General features: G+C 39.0%; 2 protein-coding genes and 1 long non-coding RNA gene across 3 annotated transcripts; 2 read left to right on the top strand and 1 right to left on the bottom strand.

The window, feature by feature from the left end:
- The first annotated feature begins 2,280 nt into the window (after positions 1 to 2,280).
- Positions 2,281 to 9,642, top strand: LOC114271952 (elongation factor G-2, chloroplastic). The gene is made up of 4 exons (XM_028213625.2): positions 2,281 to 2,733; positions 7,091 to 8,505; positions 8,737 to 9,249; positions 9,351 to 9,642. The coding sequence occupies exons 1-4, from the start codon at positions 2,451 to 2,453 to the stop codon at positions 9,519 to 9,521; spliced, it is 2,382 nt and encodes a 793-aa protein (XP_028069426.2). The 5' UTR covers positions 2,281 to 2,450; the 3' UTR covers positions 9,522 to 9,642.
- Positions 2,740 to 5,346, top strand: LOC145806178 (uncharacterized). Its single transcript, XR_014348924.1, has 2 exons — positions 2,740 to 3,520; positions 3,559 to 5,346. It is a non-coding gene; the product is annotated as an uncharacterized LOC145806178 (long non-coding RNA).
- Positions 9,643 to 10,411: 769 nt separating the features above from the next.
- LOC114271951 (hsp70-Hsp90 organizing protein 3) lies at positions 10,412 to 15,258 on the bottom strand. The gene is made up of 7 exons (XM_028213624.2): positions 14,239 to 15,258; positions 11,735 to 12,023; positions 11,572 to 11,657; positions 11,199 to 11,422; positions 11,025 to 11,091; positions 10,878 to 10,937; positions 10,412 to 10,756 (listed from the first exon to the last, which is right to left on the bottom strand). The coding sequence occupies exons 1-7, from the start codon at positions 15,121 to 15,123 to the stop codon at positions 10,643 to 10,645; spliced, it is 1,725 nt and encodes a 574-aa protein (XP_028069425.2). The 5' UTR covers positions 15,124 to 15,258; the 3' UTR covers positions 10,412 to 10,642.
- Between the last annotated feature and the right edge of the window lie 396 nt (positions 15,259 to 15,654).

Genomic DNA, 15,654 nt, shown 5'->3' with positions numbered 1-15,654 from the left:
TGTAAACTTAAACTATTTATTTTATAAAATGAAATGTGATTTATTTATAATTATCCAAAAAATCTAATTTTTTGTATAGATAACCTTTATTATATAACTTATGAAATAGACTGTTTGAATCATTAAAATAAATTTGAATGGAGATCTACAAGAGGAGTATGGATAAATATGGTGAGATAAAATATGGAAGGAAGTGTATCACTTCAAACATCACATATATTGTGATATTAACCTTTTTTATTTATTTATTATTATTTACTTGAATTACACACAACCATGCTGATTTAAGCTAATGCTAACCAGTGCCTAGTATTTTATGATATAATTGAAATTTCTCCTGAGCTTGGACTCTCTCGTTCTTACTGTTGGACATGAAGGGCATATCTAGCCCACGTACAAGTACCAAACAACTACTATGGACCTAGTGGGCCGCTATGGCACTGGCACCACAAAAAAAGTTTTGGATATGAAAACTCTATTTGTGAGGCCCACCTTCCCTCCTCCAATGAGGCTGTAAATTTGCCATACGTGGTATCTCTGCAGCCCCTTGCTCTTTTTTTAATGGGAAAAAAAAAAATTCATTAACACTTTGTTTCTTCCAATAAAATATATATATATATATATATTTCAACAAAAAAATGTTTCTTATGTTTGATTATCACCTTAAAGTGGAGAGAAGGTGAATAAGAGAATAATCTATGCTAAAAAATACAAATAAATAAATACAAAAAAAAACATCTCTGCTGCTGCTGATGTAAAGGTTTTTTTTTTTTTTTTTTTTCTTTTCTTCTTTTCCTCTAAAAATGCTCAAGAATAATATAATAACTACCATAAACTCTTTCGATTCTCTTTAACTATTTTTAAATAATTGTTATAATTATTATATTAAATTACAAATTGCATACTGACCTCTAATATAAAGATTTCATATTAAAAATTGGGAATTTTTTTTAGGATTCCTAGTATTATAATTTTATAGCATAAATGACAGTCAATATTTTTCATAATGCCTAAGGCCCCTTGACATCGATCCAGAGAAAATTCTATCCAGAGAATTTTTCTTGACAAATCACAGAGAAAATTTCAAAATTTTCTGTGATTCCAAATTGCTCTAGACACATCACAAAGAAATTTTCAAACCAGAGAAAATTTCAATCTAGAGAAAATTGAACATTTCAATCCAGAGAAAATTGAACAACTAGAGAAAAGTTCAATATAGAGAAAATTGAACAACCAGAGAAAATTTCAATTAAAAGAAAATTCATGATTTCTCTGGACACTTCAACCTAGAGAAATTCTTCAAAACCAAAGAAATTCCCCCATTCACCCTAGAGAAATTCACTCAAACTCAGAGAAAATCTCCTTCCAACCTAGAGAAATTCACTCGAACTAAAGAAAATCCTCCTCTCTAACCCAAAGAAATTCCCCCTCACAATCTTTTCTGGTTGAAAATCATAAACCTCAGGCAAAATGTGTTTCATGATTCACAAGAACGAGATACAATACAATATTTTCTTTTCTTTTCTCGATTCCCAAACATATTCTAATTGCTCGGCTATACATGAATATAAAAAAGAAACCGTAGATTTCAACGGAGCTCTAGTTTTCAAGTTTCTGAGATATTATAAATACAAATTCAGTCATCAAGAAAGCAAACTATGCAGCCAAAGCTAGAACGAACGGAGTAAAACAAAACACAATACTGAAAAAGAGAATAGTGTGTTTGAATTGGCGACTCACATCCTTTTTTGAGGTTTTTCTATCGAAACCGCTTCGGAACGTGGTCAAGAGGCTTCGAAGACCTCGGAGACCTAAAATAGCATCTCCGAGTTGAGCTCGCTCTCGAATTTGCCGCAGATGGAACGAAATGGGGCTTGATACCGTGAAGGAAAGAGCTCTTCGGGACGCCAATAGCAGTGGATAGTTTGCGGTTGTCGGTGGTAATGGCTGAAGTTGCGAGAGGAAAGAGAAACGAGGTTGCCATAGTCACTTTCTCTCTCTAGAATTCGAAGATTACTCTCTCACTCAGTTTAACCGATAAATGAGAGAGGCATGGTGATAGTGATCTGGGAGAGAGAGAGTCAAATTTCTTTGATCTCATATATAAATGTGAGTTCAGGAATCTTAGATATCAAAAAATAATATTGTGGATCTCTTCCATTATTAAAAATGGAAGAAGGATTTTAGACTAATTTTTTCTTAAAAATAATTAAAAAAAATCAATTTTTATAAAAAAAAAATAAATAAAAACTCTAAAGCAAACAAATGTCAATCGTTTTGTTTTGATAAATGTTTTGAGACCACGTAAGATTTATCTACGGATCAGAAGAACCGAAATCGAAAGCCCAAAGGTCCCAAATCAGAGGACCCGAGAGAAACTGAGAGAGAGAGAGAAGAACAAATCACTAGTAGAAAACAGAGAGCAGAGAAGAGCAGAGCAAAAGAAAAGAATGGGGACAGAGTCGGTGAGAATGTCATCGGCATCGTCTACAGCTTCCTCAGTTGGCAACTTCAACCATGGCTCCTCTCCGAGGCCCCCTCTGCCTCTCTCTCCTCGTCGCTTCCTCTCTCTCCACCGCCGCCGCCGCACCCACTCTCTTTCTTCATCTTCTTCTTCTTCTCTCTCGGAATTCTTTGGAAGCCTCCGTCTCAGCTCCACCACTCCTTCCAACCTCTCAACTCTACCCAGTAAGCATAGGAGGAACTTCTCTGTCTTCGCCATGGCCACTGAAGGTCTCTCTCTCTCTCTCTCTCTCTCTCTCTCTCTCTCTCTCTCTCTCTCTCTCTCTCTCTCTCTCATGGAATAGCTGTTTGTTTGCAGTGAATTTCGTGTACCCTTTAGGCAATCAGTTGGGAAATTGGAGGAATTTGAAAGTACCCTCTGTGTCGCTGTTGCTTTAGATTGAATTTTTCTATGAATTTCTTGCTCTTTATTTGAATTCTGATGTAAATTTTTAAGTATTTCTTTTAGTTGAACTTTATGTACTTAAATGGATTATTATTTGGGAATGGAGATGCAATATAGGTTATATGGTTCATTTAATTTGGGTGTTATTGTCAGTTGGTACTTTCAAAGTTTGCTCATTTTTCGTTGTTCTATTGAAATTTTCAATTGAAATTTCCTTTTCATCCTATTTTCTGTGGCATACAAGTAACAAGATCAATTTAGGTTAAATGTGATTGAAATTTGGAACCTTTGGATGTTCTATTTAATTAAAAATTACTTCATTTTACCATCCACACTTTAAAAGGGCATGTATGTACATTACAAAGAGTACAAAATATTGTAAAAATTTATGTATTATTGATTGATGTTTATTTGTTGTTTTTATTACAATGATTCATGATTCCTATATATAGAAGAGGGTGAGTGTGTAGTAGGTAAGAAGTAGGTGAAGTGGAGGTGGTAGTGGTGTAGTGGGTTAGGTTTAGTGGAGTAGGTGAGGTGGTAGTGGTGTAGTGGGTTAGGTTTAGTGGAGTAGGTTTAAGTGGGTGTAGTGGGTTAGGTTTAGTGGAGTAGGTTTAAGTGGGTGTAGTGGGTTAGGTTTAGTGGAGTAGGTTTAAGTGGGTGAAGTAGGTGATAAATTTTAACAGCCCCTCGCAAACTCAAGGGGGATAGGAACTAGCCAACTTGAGTTTGGAGAGAGTTACAAAACAAGAAAATACATAAAAATAAAAGAGGATAGGTGACACTGTATGGTCGTGTCAGACCATTGGTGAAGACACTGGATGGTGGTGTCATAACGTTGTAGAGGACACTGTATGGTGGTGTCATAATGGTGTAGAGGACACTGGATGGCGGTGTCAGACCGCTGTAGAAGACAGTTTATGGGGTCATGTCGGACCGTTGTAGAAGACAGTTTATGGGGTCATGTCGGACCGTTGTAGCAGACAATGTGGTGACAGTTGTTGTGACAGTTTACGGAGTCTTGCTGGACCCTTGTAGAAACTAACCGGAATCAATGTCGGGACAGTTTACAGAGTCTTGTCGGACCCTTGTAGAAACTAACCGGAATCTATGTCGGGACAGTTTACAGAGTCTTGTCGGACCCTTGTAGAAACTAACCGGAATCTATGTCGGGACAGTTTACAGAGTCTTGTCGGACCCATAAAGGAGCTAACCGGAATTAATGTCGGGACAGTTTATAGGGTCATGTCGGACCGTTGTAGAAGTTGCACCCTCAAAAGGTGTGCCCAATTTTGTCAAAAGGCGTGCCATCAAAAGGCGTGCCCAATTCATCAAAAGGTGTGCCGGACGTGATGGCGAGGCACGTGGGCGCCTTGGCTTGCGCGCCCGTTTTGTCGTCTGGTGGCAAGAGGCGCGCGATGCGCGTGGCTGCCTCGGCTATTTAACCAAGACGGAGGCTGAGGCTGAGGCTGACAAAAAACTTCTGAAAAAACTCTTCATTTTCTGAGAGAGATATTCGTTTTCTGAGAGATTGTTTCTAAGAGCTGCAAATCTGGAAACACTCTGTAACCAATCCTTCTCTGAAAAACTCAGCAACGCATAACATGGCCTCTTCTTCCCGTTCAGCTACCCAGAATATGGCCTCTTCATCCCGTGGGCTGCTTACGCTCTTTCCAGAACTGAATGAGTCCACAAGAGAAATAACTGGTGTGATGGCCAGTGAATCTCAACCAAACACCTCTGGTTTTGCTCCGTTGAACTTTCCAATGCGGTCGGTGGAGCAAAAAATGGCGGTGCAAACTGATATTGAGGCCAATCAGTATACTCTGAAGTCATGCGTGGAAACCATGACTGCGGTCACAAATTTGTCGCACCGGCTGCAGAGCAGGACAAATGAGGTGCAACAGTTAAACTCCCAGCTGGCTCTGCTCCAACGCATGTATAAGGATGCGCGAGCAGAGATTAGTGTGCTAAAGGCGGAAAATAAAGAGCTGAAGCGGAAGGCCACCGTTATGTTCCGATTTGGAGGTCCACCGTATGCTGTAGTGGAGGAGCAGGGAGGAGGCAACTTGCTTGGTGGTCTAGGAAGCACGGAGGCAACACCGGCAAGGACCACCCAGGACGGAGGCAAGAAGAAAAGACCGGCGGCTGAGTAGAGAAGAAAAATCCCACTGTGAGTGTGGTAGTTTTGTTTTTGTTTGTGTGGGTTTTTTTTTTTTTTTTTTTTTTTTTTGATGTAAAAGTGTGATCGGGGTTGATCCCCTGATATGAATAAAATGACAAGGTTGTGGAATGTTGTTGGTGTTATTTTGTGGTGTTGTTTTGTTTAATAAGAAAAATAAAATAAAAGAAAATAATGGATAAAGAAAATAGAGAAAAATATTTGTGGATGGGTGATAAGAAAAACAGCAGTGTGATTTTTTTTTTTTTTTTTTTTTGTGGAATATAAAATAAATAATAATAAGAGAATGGAAAACGGGTGATGCTTACTAACAAGGGATAGGGAAAATATATTATAATAAAATATATATATATATATATATATATATTAAAATAAAAGAAAAGGGTGAAAGAACGTGGATGAAATAAATTAAGAGAAAGGAGAGATATGATTAAAGTGGGTTTGAAAGTGGGAAAAGATGAGAGAGAGGGATATAGAGTGGGTGCATGATGATGATGTTGGGTCCATGGAGAGAGAGAGAGAGAGGGATGTCCAAGAAGCTTGTGCTTTTGATAGTTACACATTACCCAAGCTGTATGTGAAGATGCATGTTACTGTCTTACACTTCTGCAGGCTTGGTATTCTTTGTGGGGCACTTGCAACACGTGACATTGAAAATTGTATTCGAAAATGATGACATCTCCAACATGAAACGTCTTGGAAGCAGCCCAGGCCTTGTAATCAATATTCCCAATGATGGTTCAACCAGCGGAGTCCCCAACCTTGTACACTGCTGCCATTGAAACCTTCAAGCCAGCAAACATGGCTACCAACAACAGAGCCACAACTCTACACCCCACACCCAAATCCATGGCTAAGAGAGAGAGAGCAAATCGGGAAAAAAAAAAACAGCAGTGACGAGCAGAAAAGCAGCGCCAGAAACGCCAACGACGACGACGAGTAAGAGTACAACCACGGATATGTGAGAGGCGAGGTGAACGGCGATAAAGGCTAGACGATGATGCGGGTGCCGCTGCCGACATAGCGGAGGAGGGGTGTAAGAAAATGTTGAAGAAGTCAAGGTATGTGTAGAAAATAAGCGGAATAGGTTGAGGTCCGGCGGGCGGCCAAGGCGAGGTTGCCGCCCGCCGGTGAAGCGAGAAATACTAAGGTCTTAACCTTGCTCTGATACCATGTAAAAATTTATGTATTATTGATTGATGTTTATTTGTTGTTTTTATTACAATGATTCATGATTCCTATATATAGAAGAGGGTGAGTGTGTAGTAGGTAAGAAGTAGGTGAAGTGGAGGTGGTAGTGGTGTAGTGGGTTAGGTTTAGTGGAGTAGGTGAGGTGGTAGTGGTGTAGTGGGTTAGGTTTAGTGGAGTAGGTTTAAGTGGGTGAAGTAGGTGATAAATTTTAACAAATATGTACTGCTTAAATGGTCTCATTTTGGGCATAACTTACTAATGCTGTATAAGAATGCAAATATTTGTTCTATATCTTGGATATCTAAAGCCTAGGTACCCGGAGGTTTCCATTCAGCAGTTATTAGATATTCGGGAGTTGATTTTAAACCGTATTCTCTTGCGATTCTTGAAAAATTATTCATGATGTTGTACATGGTTGCTCTCAAATGTCTGTGGAAGTTTACATGATAGAGTTTTAGTCGTTTCTATATTGAGACTTAAAAAGGTTGAGATACTACTGTTAGAAAAAATTTCATGTCCTTTTTTTCACCATGTTTGTATGATTGAACTCTAATGATGTAGCACAATCTGCAATATTTGTACTTATCTTGGCTTCCTATGCTGGTCCTGTACTGTTATTTTTTTTATGATAATTGCTGCATTGCATTTTGCATGACAATCTGAAATTTTCAGTGATTTTAATGCTAACCATATTGGCCAAATAATGGCCTGGATTAAATGTTATTATCTTGGTTTACTATTGACACTTGTTGAAATTTCTACTACAAGCTGGCACTTCAAACATTGATTTCTTCCTTCTTTTTCTTTAGAAACAAAGCGCAGTGTACCTTTGAAAGATTATCGCAATATTGGAATCATGGCTCACATAGATGCTGGCAAGACCACTACAACTGAACGAATTCTATACTATACTGGGAGAAACTATAAGATTGGTGAGGTACATGAGGGAACGGCTACGATGGACTGGATGGAGCAAGAACAAGAAAGAGGTATAACCATAACATCCGCTGCAACTACCACATTTTGGAACAAGCATCGGATTAATATAATCGATACTCCTGGTCATGTTGACTTCACACTTGAAGTTGAGCGAGCTCTCAGGGTTTTGGATGGTGCTATATGCTTGTTTGACAGTGTTGCTGGTGTGGAACCCCAGTCTGAAACTGTGTGGAGACAAGCTGATAAATATGGAGTGCCTAGAATTTGTTTCGTTAATAAAATGGATCGTCTTGGAGCAAACTTTTTCCGTACGAGAGACATGATAGTGACGAATTTGGGTGCCAAACCGCTTGTAATTCAAATACCCATAGGTTCCGAAGATAATTTCAAAGGAGTCATTGATCTTGTGAAAATGAAAGCGATCATCTGGTCAGGAGAAGAACTAGGTGCCAAGTTTGTGTATGAAGATGTTCCAGCTGATCTTCAAGAGTTGGCTGAGGACTACAGGGCACAAATGATAGAGACCATAGTTGAGTTGGATGATGAAGCTATGGAGGGTTACTTAGAAGGAGTTGAGCCCGATGAGGAAACCATTAAGAAACTAATTAGGAAAGGTACAATCTCAGCCTCTTTTGTGCCAGTTCTATGTGGTTCGGCTTTTAAAAACAAGGGAGTTCAGCCATTACTAGATGCAGTCGTGGATTATTTGCCTTCACCCCTTGATGTGCCACCAATGAATGGCACAGACCCTGATAACCCAGAAGTGACAATTGAAAGAGCTGCAAGTGATGAAGAACCATTTGCCGGTCTAGCTTTCAAGATCATGAGCGATTCATTTGTGGGGTCTCTTACGTTTGTAAGAGTATATGCAGGGAAGCTTATGGCAGGCTCTTATGTACTGAACGCAAACAAAGGAAAGAAAGAGAGAATCGGTAGACTTCTAGAGATGCATGCCAACAGCAGAGAGGATGTTAAGGTAGCTTTGGCTGGCGATATTGTTGCTCTTGCAGGTCTAAAAGATACCATTACAGGAGAAACGTTGTGTGATCCCGAGAAGCCTATTGTGCTTGAAAGGATGGACTTCCCTGATCCTGTTATAAAGGTTGCAATTGAACCGAAGACTAAAGCAGATGTTGATAAGATGGCAACTGGCTTAATCAAGCTCGCTCAAGAAGATCCTTCTTTCCACTTCTCCCGGGATGAAGAGGTCAACCAAACAGTTATTGAAGGAATGGGTGAATTGCATCTTGAGATTATTGTTGATCGGCTCAAGAGGGAATTTAAGGTTTATATCTGCCTTTATGTGCTTCTGTTTCTGGTTAATTTCATGCTTGTTCACACACACCCTAAATCATTATTCATTTATTTGAAAATTATGGGTTTTTAAATAATAACAAATAATAAAAAAATCTATTGAGAGTTATATCATTCACATCATATTTTTTTCCCGATTACAGAGTTTTTGGATGTGTTAATCTGAGCTATCATAATTTGAGTTTCCTCTTGCCACTCATAGGTAGAAGCTAATGTTGGTGCACCGCAAGTAAACTACCGTGAAAGCATTTCTAAAGTCTCAGAAGTGAAATATGTTCACAAGAAACAGTCAGGTGGGCAAGGACAATTTGCTGATATCACTGTAAGGTTTGAGCCCTTGGAACCTGGTAGCGGATACGAGTTCAAGAGTGAAATTAAGGGAGGTGCAGTGCCAAAAGAATACATTCCGGGAGTGATAAAAGGATTAGAGGAGTGCATGAGTAATGGCGTGCTTGCAGGTTTTCCCGTTGTCGACGTCCGTGCTGCATTAGTGGATGGTTCTTACCATGATGTTGATTCAAGTGTGTTGGCATTCCAGCTTGCGGCAAGAGGAGCTTTTCGGGAAGGTATGAAGAGAGCTGCTCCGAAGATGCTAGAGCCCATAATGAAAGTTGAAGTTGTAACCCCTGAAGAACACTTGGGAGATGTGATCGGTGATCTGAACTCAAGGAGAGGCCAGATCAACAGCTTTGGCGATAAACCTGGCGGTCTCAAGGTACGTGGAATACCAATTATGGATGCTGAATAAAATGGCAGACTTAGTGATTTATTCCGTATCTGAACTTTGTTTTTGGTGATATTGTCGGATTGTTGTAGGTGGTTGATTCGCTCGTACCACTAGCAGAGATGTTTCAATATGTCAGTACGCTGCGGGGAATGACAAAAGGCCGGGCTTCCTACACTATGCAATTAGCCAAGTTTGATGTTGTCCCGCAACACATCCAGAACCAGCTCGCAGCAGCAAAAGAGGAATCAGTTGCTGCTTAATTTTGTTTTGCTGATCTCAAACACCTTTACTTGGAACAAACTTTTTTTTTTTTTTCCCCACTCTTTTTTTAACTTGATATTTGTACCAAATTCATAAATGTAATGAAATTAACTTTCACAATGTTGATGGTCTATGGTACTCCCGACCAATAAGCACAACACAGCAACACACTATGGCTGTGTTCGATTATGGATTTAGAAAGAGATTTACATTTTACTACTCTTTTTATTTTTTTTTCTAAATTCCTTTCTAGACCAAACACAACTTAAGTGGGGCATTCTTTTATCTCCTAATTAACATACCAAGGTGAGTCATTATGTCTCACTAATAATTGCCCATGGAAAAGACAGCAATTATAAAAGTAAAAAATAAAAAATATAAATCAGAGAAAAAAGCAGTGTGAAGCTTCTATATTCTAGAAATCCTTAATATGATCCTAGCAGCCAGCAGTTGGGTGGGTGCCAGGTGGAATGCCAAAACAGGTCAAACCAAATCTGGGCCAATCATCTAATGTTGGGTCAATTGAGGGAATTTAGGCTAGTTACCTGAGTCGCCAAATGTCACTTAGGTTCACTTGTTTTTTTCTAAAAAAATTTTTTACACAAATTAACAAATGATGCAAAGACACATTCACTCGTACTCTGTTTGGTTAGAAAATTTGAAATAAGATATAAAAATAAAAAGAAAAAAAATGATTTAAAAATAAAAAGAAAAATATGGAAGTATGAAATTAAATAAAATATAAATATATTTTATTCTCATTTCACTTATCTTTTTCTTTTCCAAATCCCTTTCTAAATTTTTCAACCTAACAGGCCATTAGTGATCCAAATTATGCAAACAAATAAATTCTCCAATCGCAAGCATACAAAAAAAGCAGAGAGAAATCTTAAACAAAGTTGGCATCTCTTTTCATATCAAATCAAAACAAGACTTAAAAGAGTGTGAAAGCAACCGAAGAGTTCTCCAGACAACTATATCAAAATCATCAACATTGAGATATTTATCGAATGCAATACGTTTCTACCACTTGATCCACAAAAAATACACACAAGGTAAAAACAATTAACAGATGTTAAATGCTTTGTCTATGTTACTGTATGTAACTCTCCATTCATATTCATTTAATCTGGACAATCCCTGCACTGATCAGTTTCTGAATCTTGCTCATCACTTGCGGGTTCTTCATATGCTCCTGAGCAGACTTTGGATTTTCCTGGAAGTCGCTCAACACCTGTCCACAGCCCCACCAGACCAATTAGGCACAGTTTAAACAAGGTAACAATTCAAATTTGGAACCAAAATCCTATATCATCATGTAAACAAACACCTTTTAAAGCCCTACTACTCCATACCTGTCTCATAACAGGATCTGTGAGGATGTTCTGAATTTCTGGATCCTGCATCCCCTTTTCCTGCAAAGATAGCTCATGTTTATATCTATATTCAATTCAAAATTGGCTTGAACCAGACAAACCCAACACCATTGAATGTAGGCATACCTGTCTCTCCTTAAGTTCCTCAGGGCTTAGATCCCCCCGGCTAGCCTTGTTAATTTGTTGCACGCATCTGCAAACAGTTTTGATAAGTACTCCCAGTCATCATGAAAATTCTAGTAGTGGTGCACCTACAAATCAAGAACTAAAAGAATGGTAACTACATCCAGGTCACCATACCTCTTTATACCATCTAGCAACTCTGGGTTCTGAGGCTCAAGCTTCAACCCTTGTTGGTATGTTTCCAAAGCTTTATCATACTCTTTCATGAAAAACTGGACCGCACCTTTTCTACTATACCCCTTGGCAAAAGTTGGATCAAGCTCAATGCACTTCTCTGCATCCTTCAGTCCCTCAGGCATTGCCCCAAGTTTTGTGTAGCATGCAGCCCTGTTACTATATGCCTGGGAAAAAAAACAACAGAGAGACGCAAACTTTAATGATCAATCAGGAACAAGATTTTTACCTAAGAAATGATGACTTCAGTACTTGTTTATGCCAGTGTACTTTATATAGACATTACAAAAACAGGCACAAGACTCGTGTTAGTTACCTTTGGGTCGTTGGGATTCCTCTTTAGGGCTTCCGTATAATGTTTAATAGCCTCTGGATACTTTTGCTCTTTAAAATACTCATTACCTAGACCACAAAAACACAAACAGAGAGGTTAGTGAAGAATCCCCAAATAAGAAGAATACCCCGGACTAATAGAGTACCTTTCTCACGCTCCTCATCAGCCAATTTTGGATCAAAATACTCTTGCTGCTCCAGTTCTTTCTTTGCTTTTTCAGCATCATTGAGCCTTTTCAATGTGTCTGGGTTGCGATGCTCTGTAAGAGCTTTCTGGAACATTTCAATAGCAGGTTCATAGTCCTTTGAACACTTCGCCATTTTCACTATTGCAGTTCCTTTTCTTGTCAAGGCCCTTGCAACCATCTTATAGTCCAACCTAAGCTCCCTTCCCCTTTCAACAGCTTCATCACAATCCTTAATGCATTCATCATACTGAACAAAAAAACACATTGACTAGATAAGTCCATCTGGGTGAAAACAGGTTCAAGACATAAATTAGACGGCAGCCAATTTCAACATAAAACAAGTACAAACATATCAATCTAGGTTTGTACCATGCATTCCATAAATGAGTCCGATTACATATGAAATGAAACACGTCCCTTACCCCTACAACTCTTTAAATATTAAGTAGCCAACCAATATCAGTAATGCCATGTGATTCACGATTAAGCATAATTTCAAAGGAAGAATTCAAGCAATTGTCGATGGCTATATCTTCTCATGCAATTGATGACAACTGCAACTCTATAACAGCTTTATAAATCGCCACCCCTAAACTCTTATGCGATTCATGCCAATTGTAAAACAAATCCACTCTGCCATCCAACATCAGTAACACCAAGCGAATGGAGAAAATCATAACTGCTGACAATTATTTGTCTATATCCCTGTGTAAGTGTAATTGGCGAAGCATAACAATCATCAAGAACAGCAAAAAGTGGCAATATAATGTACAGCATGCATACAGATCTTAACAAGAAGAAATTCAGTAAAAAATCCGCTTGTATAGCCTTCTTTTATTTTCTCTCACATTATCAACACAAACAATAAAATGTCAGCACCATAATGGACACAGACACCACTATTCACTCATGCCAGTCTAAATCTAAATCAACACGTTACTCTATCCTCAAGTAACTCTAATGCAGAAAAGAATACAGAGAAAGTTATCTACACAAAAATCATTTAATGTTCTTCCTCAAAACCTGATACATAACTTTCTCTATTAAGTCAATAAAAAACACCAAAACATCATCTCACACATCCAAGAACATCCACACACAGAATCACATGGGTATTTCTAGATGCCTCCTTGAGATGTTATCCTATCCTATCAAGTCTCCCAAATCCTGTTATAAAGTGTTTCACTATCATTTTGGTTTTGTGCAATTACTTTTCTTACTGTTGAAGCAACTTGATGTGCCACTGCAAATTGTCTTCTTTTTGGCATCAAATACAGTTGTTAAAAGAATGATAATCTTGTTAACCAGTAAATATGTAACTCACACGTTTGAGACAGAATCAGCAGGAACAACATTATCATTCTGTTTAAGACTTTCCTTCAACATCAACAATCTAGCAAACTTCTATGCACAGTTCCAGAATATGAAGCAAAAATAATCCATACAAAGGCAATGATTACAGAGGCCAAGTTCACTCAAACGAGGCTAAACTAATCCAATTCAAACAGTAAAAGGAAGAAAAAAAGTAAACGGACAAAAAGAATAAATATTATAATGTAAAAAAACTCTGCCTACACTCAATTTACAAGCCTAATGTGGACATCAAACTTCAAAACTTATGAGACATAACAAATCTACAAGACAAATATATTAAATAAGCTCACAATTAGTACATATCATTGTCATTCACCTAGCAAAAACAGGAAAAATAAATAAAAAACAAGTTCAACCCTAATAAACGTATACATTTCTCAAATCATTATCTCTTCCTAACTCGTAATCAACTTTAGTATTTGTCATAGTGAATCAACACTATGCCTCATATAATAAACTGAGAGCAATGACAAAACACATATCTATCGTATGTTTAAACGGTACTTCTCTAATGCAAATAAATGTCATGTAACAAATATAGCAAATCAAACTAATCACCAAGAACAATAGTAAAGAAGATTAACTGTAAAGGGGAAAAGCCCTGCAAGACTTAGAGAATACACACCAGAGGCCCAAGGAAGCTTAGGTGGTTCACAATCAGTTACAAATTCAGTTAGTGGAGATAAGGATGGTTTGGTGAGTCAGTTGAGGTTGGTTAGTTAGAATAAAGTGAGCTGGCATTAGGAAGTTAGTTACTCTCTGCATTGGAGACATACATACATACATACATACATATGTATTTATGTATATGTATTATCATCGTCCATTAATACAGATTCAAGAAATGAAATCTTCTTCTTCTTCTTCTCCATTTACTTTCAATATAGTTTCTTAATTTCTTGGATTGATGAATTCAGTTTTGAGAATTTCTTCATTAACAAGTATAAACAAGGTTAAATACATCACAGTTTCCATGTAAATCATTTCTTCGAGGCAATAACGCAAAAATACTAACTCAAACACTGCAGTGATCATTGAAGTAGAAAGAAAAATAAAAAAATAATAATAAAATCATGATTCAAGCATACCTTGCCCATCTCCAAGTACACAGCTGCGCGATTCGTGAGGAACGAAATATCTTCATCATCCAATTCAATCGCCTTCGTGTATCGCTCAATTGCCGTATCAAAATCCTTCTTCTTGTAAGCCGCATTACCAGCCTCCTTCTCCTTCTGCGCCTGTGCCTTCCTCTCTCTACCTTCTTTCTCTCCCTCCTCCGGTACTTCCACAGGCTCCTTCCCCTTCGGCGGCTCCGCCTCAGCTGGCCTCTTCCTCTCCTGCGCATTAGGAACATCTGCATCTTCAGCCGAGTTCGGCGTCCTCATCTTCACATTCAACAAAACACCTAGAGCTTGCAAAATCCTCTGATCCTTCAAATACTGATTCAACATGCTAGGGTTTTTCTCAATCTCCTGAATCATTTTCACGAAATCAGGCTCTTGCAGATACGCTCTCGTGGTCGAATCGGCAGTGAGCTTGGCCCACATCTCAGGGCCAGAAAACGTGTCTCCGAAGGGAGAAGCTGGTGGCCGCGGCGCAGCGCGAGATCGGGCTGCGGACTCGGCGGCGGACTCGGCGTCTGCGAGGCCGTACTTGAGGGCTTCGTTGTTGGGGTCGATTTCGAGGCCCTTCTTGTAGGCAGAGATGGCTTCGTTGTAGTTGCGGAGTCCCAAGTGGGCAGCGCCGAGGCGAGAGTAGGCCTTGGACCAGTCAGGCTTGATACCGACGGTGCTTAGGGCATCGGACAAGGCCAAGGAGTACTGGTTGAGGGAGGCGTAGGCGGCGGATCGGTTGGAGTAGAGGACGTGGTTGTCCGGAGCAAGGCTGATCGCCCCCGTGAAGTGGTCGACCGCCTCCGTGAAGTTTCCGGCGGCGAAGGCCGCGTTGCCTTTGGCCTTTGCTTCGTCTGCCATATCAGTCTCTCTTTCTCGCTCTAGAGTGTTGCTGACGAATTGTATGTAGAGAGAGAGAGTGTGGGGGGCTTATGTAGAGAATCGGAAATGGCGTGACGAGGGACTTGTAGGCTGGCGATTGGTTTCTGGAAAGTTCTTTCGGCCTGTTTAATAGAGGTTTTTTTAAATTAAAAGTTAATAATAAGCCACCTTTGATAACACTTTCATTTTCAATTTTTGTTTATATTTTAAAAATTTTAAAAATTTAAATAAAAACTTATTTGATAAATTTTTAATTTATAAATCTCAGTTTATAAATTTAGCCAAAAAATATAAAGTCAAAAAATACATTTCCGTTTTTAGTTTTTGGTTTTTTTTTTTACCACCCAACACTAGCTACTACCCGTCACTATTTTCCACCACCGTCTTCCGTCACCACCACCCACCCCCCACTACCACCGACCACCACCACTGACCACCCACCTGCCGCCACCACCCACTATCACCCACTGCCACCGACTCGCCACCACTACCCACCATCGCCACCCACTA

The sequence above is a fragment of the Camellia sinensis genome, chromosome 13 (genome assembly GCF_055761805.1).
Source record: "Camellia sinensis isolate YWXY chromosome 13, ASM5576180v1, whole genome shotgun sequence".
NCBI lineage: Eukaryota > Viridiplantae > Streptophyta > Magnoliopsida > Ericales > Theaceae > Camellia > Camellia sinensis.
The sequence above is the reverse complement of the archived record's forward strand: the minus strand, read 5'-3'. Positions and strand labels throughout refer to the sequence as shown.